At 36.6% G+C, this 21,287-nt stretch overlaps 1 protein-coding gene across 6 annotated transcripts in view; it reads right to left on the reverse strand.

The window, feature by feature from the left end:
- The window catches only part of AMPH (amphiphysin), a 276,775-nt gene that overhangs the window by 44,622 nt on the left and 210,866 nt on the right, over positions 1 to 21,287 (reverse strand). For 5 of the 6 annotated variants that reach the window (XM_053655127.1, XM_053655126.1, XM_053655124.1 and 2 more), the window contains exons 8-11: positions 20,641 to 20,716; positions 19,929 to 20,011; positions 17,406 to 17,544; positions 16,205 to 16,333 (exon numbers count right to left, since the gene is read on the reverse strand). In XM_053655127.1, coding sequence (XP_053511102.1) covers positions 16,205 to 16,333; positions 17,406 to 17,544; positions 19,929 to 20,011; positions 20,641 to 20,716 — 427 coding nt within the window. The remainder of the gene's footprint in view (positions 1 to 16,204; positions 16,334 to 17,405; positions 17,545 to 19,928; positions 20,012 to 20,640; positions 20,717 to 21,287) is intronic. The other variant, XM_053655125.1, reaches the window with a different exon arrangement.

Here is a 21,287-nt window from a genome sequence, read left to right on the forward strand (position 1 = left end):
CCCTGGGTGATCAGGCCTGAGAAAGGATATGTAAAATCCTGTGAAGCCTGCTTTGCTAAGATTGCTTTTAGTTAAATGATAAAGATCTGAGCAGGAAATAAGTTTTTTTCTCAAAGTTTTGTAGCCCTTTAGCTAACGGACCCTGACTCAGAATAGGCCCTCATAGTTCCTTGTATGCTATCTACTGTTTGATCCTTACTGCCTGACAATGATTAATGAACTTTACCTGAACTCCTGCTCAAATTGAAACCTAATAAAACCCTGTCAGGGCAAGGGTCAGGGCACTCTTCCCTTGAGAGAGCGGCCAGGCCATTCTGAGGCTGTCCCCCCTTGAGGGAGTAGCCGGCTGTCCCTTTTCCTCCACAGGACTCAGTAGTTCGTGCAAATTTTTCTCATCTCATCCATAATGCCATGGGTACTGCAGGCTGGTGCATGCATCAAAAGGGTACCCTTAAGGAAGCTCAAATGTAAATTTATAGATCATGGAAGAAAACAGGCATTCAACTATAATGGCTATGTTGAATCTTCGATTGAGATACATCTGGGTGTACAGCCCAATTTTGCCACTTGTCAGTTGTCTCTCTAGGCAATTAATTCAACTTCTATTTCTTCATGCATAAAATGAGGTTAATAATACCTAGTAAAATTACCACGAGTAAGATAATAAATACATTGTACATAACATACAGTATGCACTCAAAATGGAAATTGAAGCTAATGCAGTTGATTACTCCTAATTATATATATTTGTATAAAATTACTGTCATCAAACATCCATAATACCAGTTTAATTGCCTTTAAAATTTGTAGCAGGTTTCTTCAAGTTCGACGTCTGTTTGGTTTTGTTCTCTTAATCTTTTTTTCAGAGCGTACCATTATTCTTATTTAAGAATAAGTATCTTAAATAGTATCTGTTGTTAATGTGGTTCAGTTTTTTTCCTGGCTTTTAGTGTAATTTTTGTGTTCATTTTTCATTGTATTTTTTCCAGCACTATTTATTCCTCCTAGAACATGTTCCACCTCCATTCTGTTGCCATGTCCATGAGTTCTTTCTCTTTTTTGCTCAATACTTCCCCCTCCTCCCAACCTTGTCTTCCCCATAACTGTCAATCTGCTCTCTATCTTTGAGTCTCTCTTTTTCTTGCTAGTTCAGTTTGTTCATTAGATTCCACATGCGTGAAATCATACAGAACTTGCCTTTCTTTGACTGGCTTATTTCACTTAGCATAATTCTCTCCAGGTACATTCATGCTGTCACAAAGAATAAAACAATTTTTTTGTCTGAATAGTATCCCATTGTACCACAGCTATTTTATCTACTCACTGATGGACACTTGGGGGCTGCTTCCAAATCTTGGCTATTATAAATAACGCTGCAATGACAAAGAGATCCATGTACTCTTTTGAATTAGTGTTTTGGGATTCTTTGGACAAATTCCCAGAAGTGGAATTGCTGTGTCATTATGCAGCTCCATTTTTAACTTTTGTGGTAGCTCCATACTATTTCCATAGTAGCTGCAAAAATCTGCATTCCCACCAACAGTGAAAAAGGGTTCCTCTCTCCCCACATCCTTGCCAGCACTTGTCATTTTGTTGACTTATTAATGATAGACACTGTGACAGGTGTGATGTGATATCTCATTGTGGTTTTAATTTTCATTTCTCTAATGATTAATGATGTTGACCATCTTTTCATATGTCTATTGTTCATCTGTATGTCCTCTTTGGAGATGGTTCTATTCAGGTCCTCTGCTATTTGTGTGTGTGTGTTAATTTTTGTAAGTTCTTTACAAATTTTGAACATTAACCCTTTACTGGATGTATCTGAAAATATGTTCTCCCATTCAGTAGGTTGTCTTTTCATTTTGTTGATGGTTTTCCTTTGCTGTGCAAAACCTTTTTAGGTTCACTTCCCATTTATATATTTTTTCTTGTTTCCATTGTTCATGGAGATAGATCAGAAAAAAAATACCAGTAAGAGCAATGTCCAATATTTTACTTCCAATGATTTTTCCTAGGATTTTTATGGTTTTGAGTCTAAAATTCAATTCTCTAAACCATTGTTAATTTGTTCTTGCATGTGGCTTAAAAAGGTGGTCTACTTTCATTATCTGAATATATCTGTCTTACTTTCCCAACACCATTTATTGAATAAATTATCTTTAGCCTATTGTATACTTTTGCCTCTTCTGTGAAATATTAACTGGCTATAAAGGTATGGGTTTATTTCTGGGCTCTCTATTCTTTTCCATTGATCTATATGCTCTTATGCCAGTACCATGCTGTTTTGATTACTGTATCCTTATATTACAGTTAGGTTACATAATTCCTACAAATTTGTTCTTTCTCAAGATAACTGTTATTATCTGGTACCTTTTGTGGTTCCATATAAATTTTTGTGAAATATGTCATTGGTATCTTGATAGGAATTGCATTGAATCTATAGACTTCTTTGGGTAGTATGGACATTTTAATGATGTTAATTCTTCCTGTCCAGGAACAGCATATATGTCTGTACTTCTTTTTATCTTCTTCAGTTTCCATTTTCAGTGTCTTAATCTTCTAAATATAGAAAAATTTAAGTATAGGTCATTTACATTCTTGGTTAAATTTATTGCTAGGCATTTTATTCTTTTTTGAAGCAATTGTGAATGGGTTTCTTTATTTACACTTCTGGTAGTTCATTATCGCAATTGATTTCTGGATATTAATTTTGTATCTGCTACTTTACTAAATTTATTTATCAGTTCTAGTAGTTTTTTGGTGGAATCTTTAAGGTTCTCTACATATAGTAACATGTCATCTGCAAATAAAGACAGTTTGACTTCTTCCTTTTCAAGTGGATGCTTTTTATTTCTTCTTCTTGTATGACTGCTGTGGCTAGGACTTATATTACTATGTGTAAAAGAGTGGTGAAAGCAACACCCCTGTCTTGTTCCCGATCTTGAAGGGAACACTTGCAGTTTTTGCCCAATGAATATGATGTTGGTAGTAGGCTCATCATATAAAACCTTCATTATGTTGAGGCATGTTTCCTCTACTCCAAAAATGTTGAGAGTTTGTAGGTGCTGGGTTTTATTGAATGCTTTTTCTATATATATTGATATGATCATCAGTTTTCTCCTTCAATTTATTTATGTGGTGAATCACATTCATTGATCTGTGAATATTGTGCCAAATTTTTGTAAATGGAAAAATCCCACTGATCATGGTGTATCTTTTTGATGTATTGCTGCATTTGAGTCACTCAATTTTTGTTAGGATTTTAACATCTATGTTTATCAGAGATATTGGCCTATAAATTTCTTTCCCTGTATTGCCTTTACCTGGTTTTAGAAATATGATAATGCTGGCCTTGTCAAATGAGTTTGGGAGCCTTCCCTCCTCTTGAATTTTTTGGAATAGTTTGAGAAAGAGAGGCTTTAGTTTTTGTTGGAATGTTTGGTAATTCATCTGTTAAGTGTACAGTCTAGGGCTTTTGTTTGTTGGGAGTTTTTTTTTTTTATTACTGCTTCAATTTTTCTATTTGTATTTTGTCTGTTCTCACTCTCTGATTCTTCCTGATACAGTTTTGGAAGATTATATTGCTTATAGGAATTCATCCATTTCATCTACATTGGCCAATGCTGGCATATAGTTATTCTAATATTTTCTTAAAATACTTTGTATATATTTGGTGCCACTTGTTATTTCTTCTCTTTCATATCTGATTTTATTTATTTGGCGCTTCTCTCTTTTTTTCCTTGATGAGTCTGGTTAAGGGTTTGTCATTTTTGTTTATCTTTCCAAAGATCCACCTGATGGAATCACTAATTTTTAGCATTGCTTTTTTTAAAAATTTTTATTTAATTATTTTTCAAGTACATTTTTTGTCTTAGCATTGCTTTTTTAGACTCTATTTCAGTTATTTCCACTCTGATCTTTATTACTTAATTTCTTCTAATCACTTTGGGTCCTGTTGTTCTTTTTCAAGTTCCTTTAGGTATAAAGTTATGTGGCTTGAGTTTTTTCTTGTTTCTTGAGATAGGCCTGTAATGCAATGGATCTGTCTCTTAGGAGTGTTTTTTCCTGTGTCCCACAGACTTTAGGTTGTTGTGCTGTTGATTTTTTTTTCAAGGTACCCCTAATGTCTTCCTTGGTCTCATTAACCCATTTATTGTTTAATGACATGCTATTTAAATTGTCTTCGTGTATTTTTCAGTTTTTTTATGATTGATTTCTAGTTTCATAGCATTATGTTGAGAAGATACATGATATGATTTCAATCTTCTTAAATTTATTGAGACTAGTTTTGTGTTCTAACATGTGGTCTATACTAGAAAACATACATGTGCATTTGAAAGCAGTACACTCAGTTGCTTTTCAGTGAAATTCTCTGAAGATATCAATTAAATCTATTTTATTTAGTATGTAATATAAGGCCACTGTCTCCTTGTTGATTTTCTGTCATGATGATAGCCATTGAAATCATAGAGGTGTTAAAATCCCCAACTATAGCTGTATTTCTGTCAATCTCTCCCTTTATGTCTGTCAATATTAGCTTTACATATATAGGTGCTCCAATGGTGGTTGTATAAATGTTTACTAGTACTATAAACTCTTGTTGGATTGTTTCCTTTATCATTTTGTAGTGTCCTTCTAGGTCACTTGTTGTAGCCTTCATTTTACAGTCTCTTTATCGGGCCCTGGTTAGTGTAGATTAATGGATAGAGTGTTGGCCTGTGAACCAAAGGGTTGCTGGTTCAAATCCCAGTCTAGAGCACATGTCTGGGTAGCAGGCCAGGTCTCCAGTAGGGGGCATGTGAGAAGCAAACACACATTGATGTTTCTCTCCCACTCTTTCTCCCTCCCTTCCCCTCTCTAAAAATAAAAAATTAAATTAAAAAAATAAAGTCTATTTATTGGATATAAGAATTGCTACCTGAGCTTTTTTTATATTTTCATTTGTGTGAAATATCTTTTTCCATCTCTTTATTTTTAGTCCATATGTACTGTTCATTCTGAGGTGGGTCTCTTGAAGACAGCATATATATGGGACTTGTTTTTTTACACATTAACTTACCTTATGTCTTTTTATGGAGCATTTAAGCCATTTACTTTTAAAATGATCATTGACAGATACATATTTATTGCCATTTTATTTTTAAGTATGTTCATTTGTTTTTTCCTCTTTTTTTCTTTTTCTTTTCTTCTTCTTAAAGCAAGTCTTTTAACATTTGTTGTAATATTGGTGTGGGGGTAACAAACTCCTTTAGCTTTTTCTTGTCTGGGAAGCTTTCTATTTTTCTTTCAATATTAAATTATAGCCTTTCTAGGCAAAGTAGCCTTGGTTTTAGGTCTTTCCTTTTCATCACTTTGAATATTTCATGCCAATCCCTCCTGGGAAGAAATGTTTCTGTTGAGAATCAGATGACATTCTTATGGGAGCTCCCTTGAAGGTAACTAACATCTTTCCCTGCAGCTTTTAAGATTCTCTCCTTGTTTTGAAGCTTTGCCTTTTCCATTTGATGTCTTGGTGTGGGCCTCTTTGGGTCCATCTTTTTTAGGACTCTGCATTTCCTGGACTTTTATGTCTTTTTCCTTCACCAGGTTTGAGGAGTTTTCAGTCATTATTTCTTCAAATAAGTTCTTGATCACTTGCTCTCTCTTTTTTCATTTTTGTAGCTCTACAAAATGATGCCTATGTTGTTTTGCTTAATCTTGTCCCATAGATATCTTATTCTATACTCAATTTTTATAAATCCTTTTTCTTTTTGCTGCTCTAATTAGGTATATTTTTTTTACCATGTCTTCCAAATCATTGATTCAATCATCTGATTCATTTAACCTACCATTTATTGCTTCCAGTGTATTGTTTATTTCAGATAATTGCATTCTTTATTTTTGACTAGTCCTTTTTAATAGTTTCTATGTCTTTTTCATATTGTTGCACATCTTTATAACCATTACTTTGATCTCTATATCTGATAAATTGCTTCCATTTCATTTATCTCTTCTCTTAGAGAGTTTTGTTGTTGTTTCATTTGGAGCTTGTTTCTTTGTCTTCCATTTTGGTTGCCTCTATGTGTTTGTTTCTATATACTAGGTAGATCTGCATAGACTCTGGTGTAGCCCAATGACTGATGCTGCCTGTGACTGGCCCTGGGCCAACTGTTTAGAGTTATCAGCAATTCACAGCTTGTGGGTCTCTCTGCTGCACCAAGTTGTGTGCTAATGGACCAATCTGTGCACAAAGGCTGACTTTTACCAGCAACAGGCTTAAGGCATGGTAAGCTAAAGTCTCAAAGCAACCAGAGATCTGCCTCCATCTACAAGCTGCTTATTAGGCTTAATCACTGAAAGAGCCCCTGGCTATACTCCTTAGCAGGGTTTAAGCTCCACAGGGTGGGGTGAGAGGGATTCCTGTGGGTTGGGTTATTCCTTCTTCCCAGGCTGATGTCACATGGAGGAGAGTGCCCTGCTCAAGAAAGATGGCTCCTGCAGCATAGGAAATGAGTAAGCACAGGGATCCTGACAGCTGACCCTACAGCTTTCTCAGCAGAGCCACCAAACCCAGACTTTCCTCATGTGGCTCCAGTTCTCCCTGCTTACATCTGTCAGAGCCTAAGGTAATTGTCTACAAACAAAATTTTGTGCACTGGCCCTTTAAGAGGGTGGTTGCATCTCTAGGCAACTCTCCTAGGTGGACAGACCCCACTGCTTTTCACAGAAGGATGCTACACGGGTGTCATTCCCAGTTCTGGTTCTTTATGCTAGGGAGGCCATCCAGGTGTTTAGAGCCTACACTTCTCATGGGGAACCCACCCCAGTCACTGAAATATCCCTCTGGAGCTGCAGCTGCTCCCCCAGTAAAAGCCCAGCCAGCCATCTCACACCTCTCCACTTCCTATTGGTCTCGATGTGGTGATGATTTTTTCTTCTGTAAATCTGTGGTTATAACACTTCAGCTAGTCTTCAGTCACTTATTCAGGATGATTTTTCTATAATGTAGTTGTATTCCAGTTTGGTCCTCAGAAGGGGCTAATGTACTTTCCACCTACTCCCCTGACATCATGAATCAAAGTCTTTTCCCTTATACCTTTAGGCATTTATATTAAAGAGTAATCTGACAGAATTAAACAAAGAGCAAAAAGGAGTTACATGTTTATTTAGTATTCCTTTATAAAAGAGCAAACACTCACAACTCTGTTATTACATGCCAAAAACAGTGACATGTAATATCCCTTAACTTAACAAAAGAAAACAAATTTTCATATTCCTTACCCCTGAATTACAATTAGAATATATCTGATGTGGCCCCAACATTTTTAATCTTTGGGGGAGCTTGATCTTAAATAAGCACTTTTTCCCATCAGAAATCTAGAAGAAGTACACTGGGATTTGCTCCTGAATTTAAACATGGTGTGGAAACCACAGTGAGGAAATATCCACTGGAAAAATACTACCAAGTACAATAACCTCTGTGCTATATAAGGTGTCTTCTGCTAGGAACATATAAGTTTACAATTAAGGTATGGGATTCTTCCATGTACAACTAGAGATGCCCTCAGGATAGGTGGAGTTCACTCCCTTACCCTTTGGTTTAGGGTTGACCATGTGTCATACTTTGGTCAATAGATGTTGACAAATGCAACGTACGCCAAGGCTTGAAATATGCTTGCATGGCTGACTTGGTTTTTTAATATCCCTTCCACTCACCATTGAAAGTACAAGCTTTGGCCTGGCTGGTGTGGCTCAGTGGATTGAGCACTAGACTTTGAAGCAAAGGGTCACCAAGTTGTGGGCTAGGTCTCCAGCAGTGGGCTCACAAGGGGCAACCGCACATTGAGGTTTCTCTCCCTCCCTTGCCCCTCTCTAAAAATAAATAAATAAAATCTTTAAAAATAGATAAATAAAAGTACAAGCTTTGGTTAGTTACTGGCCAAAGGGGACACATGGAGTACACCTGGAAGTATCATAACTAAATTTCTCAAAATCACTTGAAAATTGAAATTCTTAAAAGTGGCCATAGAAAAAAGAAAGAATAACAACAAATTTATCACTAGAAATAATGCAAGCAAAAAGATGGTGGAGCATATTTGCTTTTTGTGCCCATCTATATTTAAGCAATCATGCAATGCCATAATGCATTGACAATAAATTAAATTTTCTAAGGGACAGTTTCCTCAGCTTGTTTATTTTTTATCAGAATAAGTTAGTAGACTGTAAAGTCATTCTTAGTGTAGAATGTCATGGGTTTTTTAATTCATTGCCCTTACATATACTAGAGTAGTGGAAAAGTTGCCAGTAACAAGAATAGAGACAGCAGAGAAAATGGATAGGGCTTACCCTTACAATGAGGTTCTGTTGGGACAAGTAGATGAACAAATGGCCAAAATTTTGATTGAAGACCTTACTATCACTACATCCTGCTATTTATATCATGTATATCAGTGATTTGTAACAACCTAAAGAAGTAACAACCTAGAGAACATGCTCAAGAACATACACTCTAAATATTAAGGATAAAAATATATTTGTTCATTTATTTTTTCACACATAGTCCCAGCATCTTGCTTTCCACATCTGCCCAGAACAACATAGTGTTACAAAAAGGTGGCAGATTTATTCATTTCTGAAATAGGGATAATGACCTGAAGATTGCAGGAATGATTTCAAAGTAAAGTTGAATGAGACTTTGCATATAACATACTCAGGTGTGTGACAATTCAGTAGCTGTTCCTGTTCTGTTGTGTGTCTCACTCTTCTCTCACTATCACTTCTTTGCATGCTTCCTCATCTTGAGCTTATTGTCATTTCTTGATTCATTCTTCTGCTTTTCTCTTTTTCTCTTCTCCTGCTTGCCTCCTTGTGCCAAGCTAACTACACCTAACCCATACCTCAAATCATATTAAAAAATATAAAAACTCAAAATGTATTAATGTCACAAGATGAATTATAAGATCTAAAAACTAGGATGGTTAGAATTTCTAGAGTCTGAGAACCTTGGAAGCTTGTGAGGACATATAACACAGTGATTTCAGAATATTTTCAGAGCTCCAGATGATAAATGAACTGTTATGTATGGCTAACCCTGCTGCAGGAATAAAGTAATGTTGTGGGTAATCTACTAGCACAATAAAGTGACTAAATTTTGGCTTGAAATGCACTGTATATTTTTCTCCTTCTGATTTTCATCTTACTAATTATTTTTCTCTTAGAAGAATGTTAACATGTTTATGTTAAAAAATACCAACTTAAAGAAGTAGTAGCTGGTTCAGATATATGCTACATTGAAAAGAAAAGCTGCCCTGGCTAGTTTAGCTCAGTGGATTGAGTGCAGGTCTGCAAACAAAAGGGGTGCTGGTTTGGTTCCTAATCAGGGCATATGCCTGGGTTATAGGCCAGGTTCCCAGTTGGGGGCACATGAGGGGCAACCACACATTGATGTTTCTCTCCCTCTATTTTTCCTTCCCTTTCTTTCTCTCTAAAAAAATAAATAAAATCTATAAAAAAAGAAAAGAAACCCAAGGTAGTATTTAAAGCCAGGTTACAGGTATCTAGAAAGTGAATGTTGGGTGTAATTTCAGGTGGGCCTAATTGCAATTGAAAAGATAAAAAGGGCTTCATTGCAATTGAACAGGTAAAAAGGGCCAATGCATAATTTATTTTGCAATTTGATTCCAGTTTGATTAGCTAGGAATAACAGGATGATTTCCTCAGGTAAAAACTCAAGATGCAGCATTAAACTGGGAATCAGAAACATAAAAGTAGCACAGCTAATGCCTTCCAGCAGAGCAGGCACTCCCAAAATGAGTGATGAGAAGGACTTAGAGAAATAAGCTTGGGTATTCAAAATATAATTTTTGATTTATAAATAGGAAGTTATATCCAAGAAACAAAATATGTAATATCACAGTTGGGAAAAGATTTAGGCAAAATAGTTGGGGGTGTCTCTTTTTTTATTCTCAGAAAACTTACAGTTTATTCACAAAGCTGAGGTTATTATAGAACAATGCTCTTGTTTTCACTTATAATGTACAAAGATTAGGTTAATTGATGTTGGTTTGGGGTTGTTATTCTGAATTTGTGTTATTTCTCATTACTGACTGCTGCTTGTTGAGCATTACACATTTGCTATAACTGAATGCATTTTAGTCAACTAAATGAGTAGTTACCTATAAGGAAGAGTCAACCATAAATGACCAGAAATAGTCTCAGCTATTCTTTCTCCGAGAAAGAAGAACAAAAGAGGATGGATCAGAATACCTGATATCAAACTTTATTATAAGGCCACTGTAATCAAAACAGCCTGGTACTAGCATAAGAACATAAGAACAGACACACAGATCAATGAAACAGAAATGAGCCTATGTCCCTATGGTCCACTAATATGTGACAAAAAAAAAAACTCAGGAACATAAAATAGAGTAAAAATAGTCTCTTCAATAAATGGTTTTGGGGGATCTGGACAGTTATATTCAAACAAATGAAACTTGACCACCAGCTTACACCATGCACAAAAATAAACTCAAGATGGATAAAAGACTTAACTGTAAGTCATGACACCATAAAAGTCCTAGAGGGAAACATAGGCAGTAAAATTTCCAATATCTTATGCAGCAATGTTTTCACCAGTATATCTCCTAGAGCAAGGGATATAAAGGAAAGAACAAAATGGAACTACATGAAGTTAAAAAGCTTCTGCACAGCTAAAGAAAACATCAGCAAAATGAAAAGGGAAACTATGGAAAAATATTTGCCAATGATACCTTTGACAAGGGTTTGATCTCCAGAATATATGAAGAACTCATCTAACTCAACACCAGGAAGACAAACAATCCAATTTTTAAAAAGGGACACTTGTCCAAGGAGGACATACTGAGGACCCAAAGAGATATGAAAGAATAATCAACATTATTAGCCACCAGAGAAATGCAAACTAAAACCACAGTGGGGGCATCTCTTATTTTAAAAAATCCTAATACAGGCCATTTTTTCTTCTTTACCACTTGACATAAAGATGCCCTTAGCCTTGTATCTCTGGAGGTCCCCTCACACTTGAGCACCTTCACTGAAATTCTCTAAGTTCTCCTATGGTGTGGGACCCTCATATGTTCCCTGGAACTCCGGGGCTTATATCCTTCTGGTTATCCTGGAATATGGTAGTCATGCTTGTCCCAAGAGTGTGATGAGTACTACAAGATTGCTTGTAGAAGTCAGCATGGCATTTCATTTTATGGAGTCCCATGACACTAGCCACTATAATGTTGCTCATATGCTAATTTTAAGTGTCTCAAATTATTTATATGTGCAGAATGCCCTTCCAGAAATTATTTGCTCAGAGACACAATTGCTAGGGAAAGCCCTCGTGAGAGAGGTGGATGAACATCAGAATTGAAGTGATCAAATTAGAACAGAAAGCAGTCCAAACAATTTTTGAAGAAAAAAAGGAACAACCTTACATATATGCATATCTATGTGTACATATACATGATTGCTTTCTTTTGTTTTGCTCTCCTGTTAAAATCTTACTTATATGCCATAAATTTGGCAGGGTCATAATATCATTTAAATCTTCCTTTTTCAAATGTTTCACCAAAACATCCGTTTAGCAGGAACAGAATACACTGGGATAAAAGTCTGGGAAACTGTTTGAGAAACTTTGATTTAAACAAACAAGGCTTTTGTTGTCGAACTTCTCAGAGCCTTGAACATGCTGACATGAACCATGAAAAAAGCACAAGGAGATGCAGCCCCTCCTAGCCACATAAACCAAGCATCTTATAAGACTATATGGGCAATTCTGTTTTAAAAGAATAATGCAAGGGTGTGCAAAGACCAAAAAAATGGCTCAGACAAAAGAACAGATCAAAGCTCCAGAAAAAATACAACTAAGTGACAAAGAGATAGCCTACCTATCAGATGCACAGTTCAAAACACTTGTAATCAGGACGCTCACAGAATTGTTTAAGTATGGTCACAAAACAGAGGAAAAAGTGAAGACTATGAAAAGTGAAATAAAGCAAAATGTACAGGGAACCAACAGTGAAGGGAAGGAAACTGGGACTCACATCAATGGTTTGGACCAGAAGGAAGAAATAAACCTTCAACAAGAACAGAATAAAGAAATAAGGATTAAAAAAAAAATCAGGAGAGGTTTAGGAACCATCAAGACAACTTTAAATGTTCCAACATCTGAATCATAGGGGTGCCAGAAGGAGAAGAGGAAGAGCAAGACATTGAAAACTTATTTGAAAATATAATGAAGGAGAACTTCTCAAATCTGGCAAAGAAAATAGAATTCCAGGAAGTTCAGAGTCCCAAACAAGTTAGACTCAAGGAAGCACACACCAAGGCACATCATAATTACATTAACCAAGATTAAAGAGAAGAACAGAATCTTAAAAGCAGCAAGAGAAAAGGAGACAGTTACCTACAAAGGAGTTCCTATGAGATTATCAGCTGATTTCTTAAAAAGCAACCTTACGGGCAAGAAGAGGCTGAAGAAAAGTATTCCAAGTCATGAAGGGCAAGGATCTACATCCACAATTGCTCTAGCCAGCAAAGCTTTCATTTAGAATGGGAGGGCAGATAAAATGCTTCTCAGATAAGGTCAAGTTAAAGGAGTTCATCATCACCAAGCCCTTATTATATAAAATATTAAAGGGACTTACCTAAGAAAAAGATGAAGATCGAAACTATGAACAGTAAAATGACATCAAACTTATAACTATCAACAACCAAATACAACAAAAACAAAAACAAACTAAGCAAACAACTAGAGCAGGAACAGAATCACAGAAATGAAGATCACATGGAAGTTTAACAGTGGGGGAGGGGGAAAGGGGGAAAAGATACAGGGAATAAGAAAACAGACAGGGGGAGGTTAAGAATAAAAAAAATCAAAGAATAATGCAGGAACACATACAGACACACATATACACACAGAATTTCTTTCCACTTAACTTCTTGAGACAGAAAACTAGGGAGAGATGGGTTTGGATTTTGGCAGACCCATGTTTGTAAAACACAGAACCAGAAGAGCAAGATCAGCCCTTAGGGCTTGACATTGGGGCATCTCTCTGTAAGCAGATAAGAATATTTCCCAGAGAAGATTGTGTGATTTATTTAAGGTCTGGGGCCATTTGAGGGCTTTCTGGTCTGATACATTTCTGTTTCCAATCCCAGAACACACTCAAGAGAGAATTATCACTGTGATGACACAGGCAAATCAATCAGAGGTGAGAAATTCTAATCATTATGTTTTGAGTTTCTAGTTGGGATGAATACAATTGCCTTCCTTCTCTATAAAGCACAGGGCAAAAATAGGAGACACACAGAACTTATCTGTTAAATGGAGAATTACTCAAACATTTAAAAAATATTAAATAAATGCACATGGATCACTCTATATTATTGTAATATATGTACCTGGAAGTACATCTCAGCTCTCTAGCTTTCAATACTCTGTTCCTTGGCAGCTGGCATCTATTTTCTCCTAAAATTTCTATTTATTTTTTAGTCAGTTATCTGAGCACATCTAAAAATATTATCATCCATTTGAGACAATCCTTTCACTTTTAATATGTAACTTGACATATAATCTGATAAACATATCTAATATCATAATTAGATATGTTTATCATATCTAATTAGTTCTTGCAAAACTGCCTGGCAGACTGATGGGCGTGACATACAGTATAGTGGACCATTCTGTGTGGTAGTGGAAAATGTAGTCAGCCCCCACTCGAAAAGGCCAGTGGGGAGTAAGGTCAGGCACACAGGACTCACGCCCACAAATAGGTTCTCCCATGGGGAATCAGGCCTGCATTGTACCTAGGCTGCTAGGAGGCTTGCTTTTGCTAAAACTCCCTCACCCTGAATTAAGGCAGAAACGTTTACTGAATATCTTTAAAGTAACTTCCTAAAATCTACGCTAAGCCTCTCAGGTAGGAATGTAATCAGTTCAACCACTTTTCCCCTTGCATTTGCAAATGTCCTTCTCTTTGATGTAATTAGCAACATCTTCTCCTTTGTTTTCTATAAAAGGTAACCACCTGAAGTGAACCTGTAGTAAATGAGGACGGTCCTCTATGTAATGTGCCCAGAAAAAACAATAAAAGCTTGTCCAGACAGGGGTTGAGGCCTTTCCTCTCTTCCACTGAGAGAGTGGCCATGCCATCCCTTTTTCTCCACAGGACTTCTGTAGTCTATGTGAATTTGTTCGTTGCGGCCGCAACACACAGACTGATGGCCAGGTGGGGTCAGCACTCTACCAGATGTCTCATCGCAGAAGCAGCACCTAGAGATGGTTCTGTTTTGAGAGGTGCTTCCTCTCCCCCTCCTCCAACCCTTGACTTTTCCCATCATGTTCACTCAACAATATCAGCAAAAGTTAATGCTTTCAGAAGTACTTAGAGGCCTCTCCTGGCATTTGTAATTTTTAAAAGTGCTTTGGCTCTGTTTTTCCTCACCATGAAGGACCCTTATCTACAAACCAGCAAACTGCAAATAAAAACACATTTTAAAAGAAAGAACACTTTTGAACCCCATCTTTATTTCAGAACTAGTCTGTGTGTCACATTTTCTCTACTTCAATTGCTTTAACTGCTAAATGGAGAGGTCCTCATCAAGCACACATTGTTTCTAGGTGACCCACATGCTCTACTTGTGATGGAATTCAGAGGATATTCTTAGAGGATCTAGTTGAAAGGAACTTGATAGTAAGGATACTACCACTCAAAGTACTCTGAATTGGAGAGTGATATAGCAAAAAAAAAAAAAAAAAAAATGAAGTCGAGCTGTTAGCAAATGCAAACAAACAGCACAACTTAGAAATGAAAACTCCTCCAGTTTGGTGCCAGGTGGATGCTGAGTAAGATCATCTGGTTCAAGCTATTCCCAGAAGCATCTGTGTAGCCACAGGCATAATTTGTCCATGCACTAATAAACACACAATTCCCTCTCCTCAAAGGAGCTGCTAAATCTCATTTCAAGCCGTACTTAGCTTATCATATTGAACATCTCATATAAACAACAGAAGGAAAACAATTAGCTAAAAGCATTGCATCTGTTGATAAATGGACTTTAAGGGGATGACAAATTATGATTCAACACTGCATTGCTTCTGAGCTTTTATTTTCTGAGCCCCCTGATATCAGTACATTACTTCTATTATTGTCAACAGAGTGTGATTGCAATTGCAATGTCTTACACAGTGTTGTTATTGATGTGTTCAGTAATTAAAATGTGGTGCTCACATCACAAAATGTAAATATTATTTCTGATCCTGAGAACACTGGGAAACATTATATTAGCATGACTGGGAACTTTCACTCTTAAAGAGTTGGCTTCAATGACATTAGGAACATCCCTGCAAGTCAAGACTATTCTCAAGATAAATAAGCTGCTCATAGGGACAGGCTACAGTCCACTGAGGGTAAGTAACTAAAGGTGGAGCACCTGCATCCAGTTGTCTTTGAAAGCAAGGGAACATTAAGGTTTCCATTTGCCAAATCATGTGCAAGGATACATTTCTACCTGAGGTAGGGCAAAAGACTTAAAAATATTCACCTCTTTAATTTTATTTTCCTATTCTTTACTAGGAAGTAATATAAAAGAAGTAATAGAAGGTGCAAATATGAATTCATTTATACTGATATTCACCAAAGTACTAATGAAATCATTGAAAAATTGGAAGCAACTTGTGGACACAATCAGGAGTTGCTACATCCATCTGATAGAATACTCTGATTAAACATTATTTTTTTGAAAAGATAATACTATGACATGAAAAAATGCTCATGCAATTAAGTAGAAAAGTCAGGAGTACAAAACAATACAATTTAATTTTTGTAGGGAAAAAGCAATATATAAGTAGGAAATAAAACAACGAAAAAAATAAATAAAAAACCAGAGCATATGTGTGGCTAAGTCAGAGTGGTATGATTTAAGTAATTACTAAAACTACTCATTTTACACTTTTTAGTATTTTCCCATTTTCTACAATATGTGCTACTTATTAATCTTAATAATAAAAAATAATATGAATATTTTCAAAATGTACATCTCCCATTTGAAAATGCTTTAGAAACACTAAGAAAACCTGAATGGCAACAGAAATCATATTGTTGACTTAGCATCTGCTTTCTGTAGAGCTGAGCCCTGAGAGTACCTCCTCCATGTATTTTATAGACATCCCACCGCTGTACTAGGCACTCACCTGGGAAAGTGTTGTCACACTGATTTGTGGGACAAAGTTGTCCTCAAAGAAACTGATGATGTTCTCCTGCTGCAGTTCCTTTGTTGGGGTGACTTTAGGCAAAGGTGGTATAGGAGGCCCTTTCCTTGTCTACAAAGCATTAAACACAAGCAGTAGTTAATTCAGCCAAAGATGATGTGCAAGACATGAAAAATCTCATCTGAACAGAGGTGGAAGGACAGATAGATTACTGACTGAAGTTCAGATCTGCATATAGAAACAAGCCCACCTGATAGTAAAAAATGCCATCTGCTTGGGTGGCTCTGTGAGCCAATAAGAAAAACTCAGGGTCCAATAAGAAAAACTCAGGGTCTGATGCTCCATTCACCACAACCCAAGAGCTACACTCAGGGCCACAGGGCCAGATGCCTGTGCCTCTAATGTTAAACTAAGGCACTACCTTCTCTGAAGCAAACTAAAAATAATTCTTCACTTCAGCAATAAATTAAAAATTTCACATTAAAATCAAGCAAGTTTTTCATTGGAATCAGTGAGACTACCTATAGGCAGCATACATTTGCTACATGTATCTTCCTATGAATTTCCTTCCTTAGTTTTAGCTGAACACATGAAAGCTTAAACTGAACTGGGCACTTCAAGTTTTCTTATAGAAATTTCATGTTCACCCAAAGTAGAAAAGAATGGGTGGCAATTTTCTCTATATTTACCTTTTCCTGGCCCTTACTATTTCTTTCAATCATTTGTTTCCTGCACTTTTGTTGCATATCTGTTCATATACAATATTGGTGGATAATACAAAAAGTGTGAAATGGAATATTCACATAACAGCTTTTTGTGGTTATACTTGCCATGAACCTTACTAAAGCACTACAGGAGAGAGGTTTCATGGAGAAGGTAGGATTAATGGGAGCCTTTATGGAAAGGATTCTGTGAGCAAAAGATGGAAGAGGAGAGCAGGCAAGTCTGAGGAGGCTGAGATAAACACAGTCAAGTATAGGGCGTGCAAGAAAATAAAAGATCCAAATAAGGAAAATAAGTTGATTCCTTAGTGACAACTATAATGCCTAAAACTTCATACTTCAAAGTCTCCTCAACCAGAAGTAAACTCCTCTCAATTCCCCTGCCCCACAGGACAATACCAGATGTGGTCATCCCACCATGAGTTTTTCCAGTCACCCTAATATATTTGATCTCTTCCTACCTGTGAAGGTGACCGAGGCCGTGCTGGTGCAGGAGACGCAGGCACCAGTGTATGATTGGGACTAGCTGTTGGGCTTGGGATGGGTGAAGGCTCCTCAGGCGGTGATGGTGTCTTTGTGATGCGGAGAGGACCTGAATCACTAGATGAACACAGGACATGTAAACGAAGGGTCTTCTAAGGAGCAGTAGTTATTTATTAGGAATCCTCCATACCAGAGAAATTCTGAGCCCTAACAGGTATTATTTGTTATATACTTCCTCTTTCAGGTTAATTCTGGTTATTAACACTGTATGCCATAGATTATCTCTAATCACCAAAATACCCATGCAGAAAGTTAAAAATGCCTGAAGTCACTGGGTAATTAACTGGATCTGAATTCAGGCCTTACTAATGTGGCCCTTGTTTTTTCTACTGTGCCAAACATGTTTTGCAAGAATCTTTCAAACATAAACTGAATTAACTGAACTAATTTCACTTTTGATTTACAAGGGAATATTGCTATGTCATAACCTATAGTAAAACTTATGATAAATTTTATGTAAAAGGCATCCTTAGGATACTGTTAATTTTAAGATTTTGTAGGAGTGCTTTCTGGTAACATTTGGAGATTAACTCATTAACTGCTTTTGCTTCCACACTTTTAAGAGCAATCACTCAACTCAGGCACCTTGAAATGTGCAAACAAATTATGTGATATAACAGAATTGGAAATATTTACTCACAACGCACCACATACCTAATACCAGGCCAGGTGCTTGTGAACAGCCCAAAGTTAATGACTAAGAAGACACTAGAAACACATTCTGCTCTTTAAGAATTTCAAAAGTCTACAGATTGAGGTAACAGGATCTGCATCCCAAAATAAATATGTACACAGCAGCATGGCCTACAAGGGAATAGGTCTTATAGAGAACATAGATACACTGCATGATTGGGGCTATGTGCCAGCAATCATTGCATCTGTCAGGAAGCACAGCCCCAATCTACGCTTAATAGAGATAGATCCTACTGAAATCGCTCACTCACCACCTCATTCTGCACAGAAATGTTGAAAAAAATGAAAGGAACATTTGTAAAATCACTGTGGCCCCACTCTCTCCATTTTATCTGATTTAGCAACTTTGAAATTTCTACATGCCTTTATCCCTTTCATCTCTCCATAATGGAGAAACCCTTATATTTTATGTATTTTATTTCTCAAAAACCTAAATATCATTTTGATATTGCAGTTGTTACTGTGTTCCTAGCTGTATTAGAAACAGTAGCTCTGCTCCTTTCATGTATTCTAGTCATATTCTTTCCCTTACAAGGAGAGACACACTTCATGCTAATTTAGTACAGCAGCTATAGCAGACACTATGAATACAACTAATCCAAGGAGCAACAAATAAGAATATTAGCTACCTCCAGAGAGATCCAAACACTGACACATAGAGACAGTGGTGCATGTGTAGGAGTATGCATATATTTATAAATGTGTATGAGTATATATATTGATGTTAAAATTACAAATATAGAATGTCACCACTGCTTACTTTATTTTTTGTTTATTTTTATTGTATTTTCCCTTATCATTGATCTAACTTATACCTTCTTCCACCTCTACCCATCCCTCTCCCCCCTGCAATCCCATACTGTTGTCCATGTCCATGAGTCTTTTCTCCTTTTTCTTGATTCTGCCTATTATTTTAAAGCTATTTAGTCCAATATCATCTATTTTCCCCTACTAGTTAAAAAAATGAGGTCTTTAACTAGAGAGGCTCTTGGACTTAAGAAAGTCTATGCATGTTAACTACATGTAGAGCCATAAACTGAAAGCTGGGTCTTTGGACTTCCACCACCAGGTTCACTTGCCTGCATTTTTTGAGTACAGAATATCTGGAAAGGATGGAAAAAGAGGGATTCCAAAATCATGGGAGAAAGCTGGTGTAAAGCCAAACAACCCCAGCAATGTAGACATTTCACCTATGGATCACTAGGTCTTTGGTGTATTTGAAGGCATACTCAAAATAACCATGTGCAATAAAAGAAAAAACAATGCAGTGTGTGCAAGGTGGAATTGGGAAGAGGTAAGGTGGTAGTGAGGTCTCACTAACTTCTCCCCTTTCCAAAAATGGATTCTTTAAGTATGTCATCACCAGTGATAAATATCAGGGTTAACAGTTATGAGTTGGAGGAATTCTTTCTTTCTTCAAGAAACGTAACAAGTGCATAACGAGAAATTATATGTTAAAAATTTATACCATTGCTCTTAGGTCCCATGGACAGCAGAGAGGCAGACAGTCAGTTCTATCATGACAATGAGAAAAGGTTAAAGGTTGTGGTAGGTAAATCTGAAGGATGAAGGTAAATATAAAAGCATAGAACTAAGGCTGGGGACTGCCTTTGCATGGAAAGGCTCCTTTATTTTTTACTTTTATAGGATGAATAAAATAGTATAGGTTGGTACAGACTGCGGAAATTGCAACAACCATTGCATTTAAATGAATGGACATGGACTTGGCTCTGATGAACTTGGCCTACCTGGGAGCGCCTTGAATGGTGAAGGCCTTGTCAGCATGCTGGTCACCCAGTTTCGTCATTACTTCATACAGTTTGTGGCAAAGCTAAGGGGACAGAGGCCACTTGTCTATTAGCTGCAATTCATTCTGATGTTTACTCAGGCTATTGTGCCCTCAAAAGGGACTGTTTATTGAAAAGTTAGAATTCATGTCAAAACTTAAAGGCCACAAAAAAACTTAAAAAATTAAAATATATTTATTAACCAGAGTACAGAGAAAAAATAATTGTTTACATTGACTTTACTAGAATTAAAGTCATACGAGTACCTGCTAAACTAAGAAAACACCAGCTGACAGCATAGCTGCTAATTATCTGAATATTTGGAAGCAAATTTTTTTCATAGCTTGAAGTATCACTTGAAACTCCAATATTAAAAACTGACTTAAAAAATGAAACTGTGACAATGAAAAAAATTATTTCAGGAATGAAATAAAAGCAGCCAGTGATTCACAAGAGCACTTTTGTACACCCGCAAACTAAAATCTTTGTAAGACATAGAGAACTATGTGACCACAACAACAAACCTGTAGAAATACTACTGAGAGTAATAATACACTATTAAAAACAACATGCAAGTGAGCACATTCTTTGCATAGTGCTAGCCATTTCATTTGCTTCCAGAATAAATGTTCATTTACTTTATATTCCATAAGTAAAAATAATCATTACTCACCACTGCAATTTCCTTATGAAACTTGGCCTCAAGGCTAGAGACATTTTTGAAAGTATTGACATAAAATCCAATTCGTCTACCATGTGGAGATGCAAAGAACAGAAGGGAAAGAGCAGTGAGCAAAACTGTATTTTAATAGCAATTAGATATATTAAAAGAGGTTTTATTTATCTAATACTGAATAACATTGGACTAAATAAAATACTTAATCCAAAGTATGCCAACCTTTCCTGATCAACAGTATAAACAAAAAGCCCTGTACCAGCATAGATCAGTTGGTTGTATGTCTGAGCATCATTCCGCAAAGCAAAAGGTCACCAGTTAGATTCCCAGTGAGTGTACCTGCCAGGGTCCGGGCCTAGTCTCTGGTTGCAGTGCATGAGAGGCAACTGATCAATGTTTCTTTCACACATTGATGTTTCTCTCTCTTTCTCCCTCCCTTCCCCCCTCTCTAAAAATATATAAAGTTACAAAAAATAAATCACAAAAATAACATCTTTTCATATACAGTACCTCTCTTGAAATGTAGTTATTAGCCTAAGACAGTGGTACTTGAGTGTGGTTCAGAATCACCTGGATGTTTCTGAGTCAGTAGATCTGAGGTAGGGACCAAGAATTTGCATTTCTAACCAGCTCTAGGTGCTCCT

The sequence above is a fragment of the Artibeus jamaicensis genome, unplaced genomic scaffold (assembly GCF_021234435.1).
Source record: "Artibeus jamaicensis isolate MK-2021 breed Jamaican fruit bat unplaced genomic scaffold, CSHL_Jam_final contig_924, whole genome shotgun sequence".
Lineage (NCBI taxonomy): Eukaryota > Metazoa > Chordata > Mammalia > Chiroptera > Phyllostomidae > Artibeus > Artibeus jamaicensis.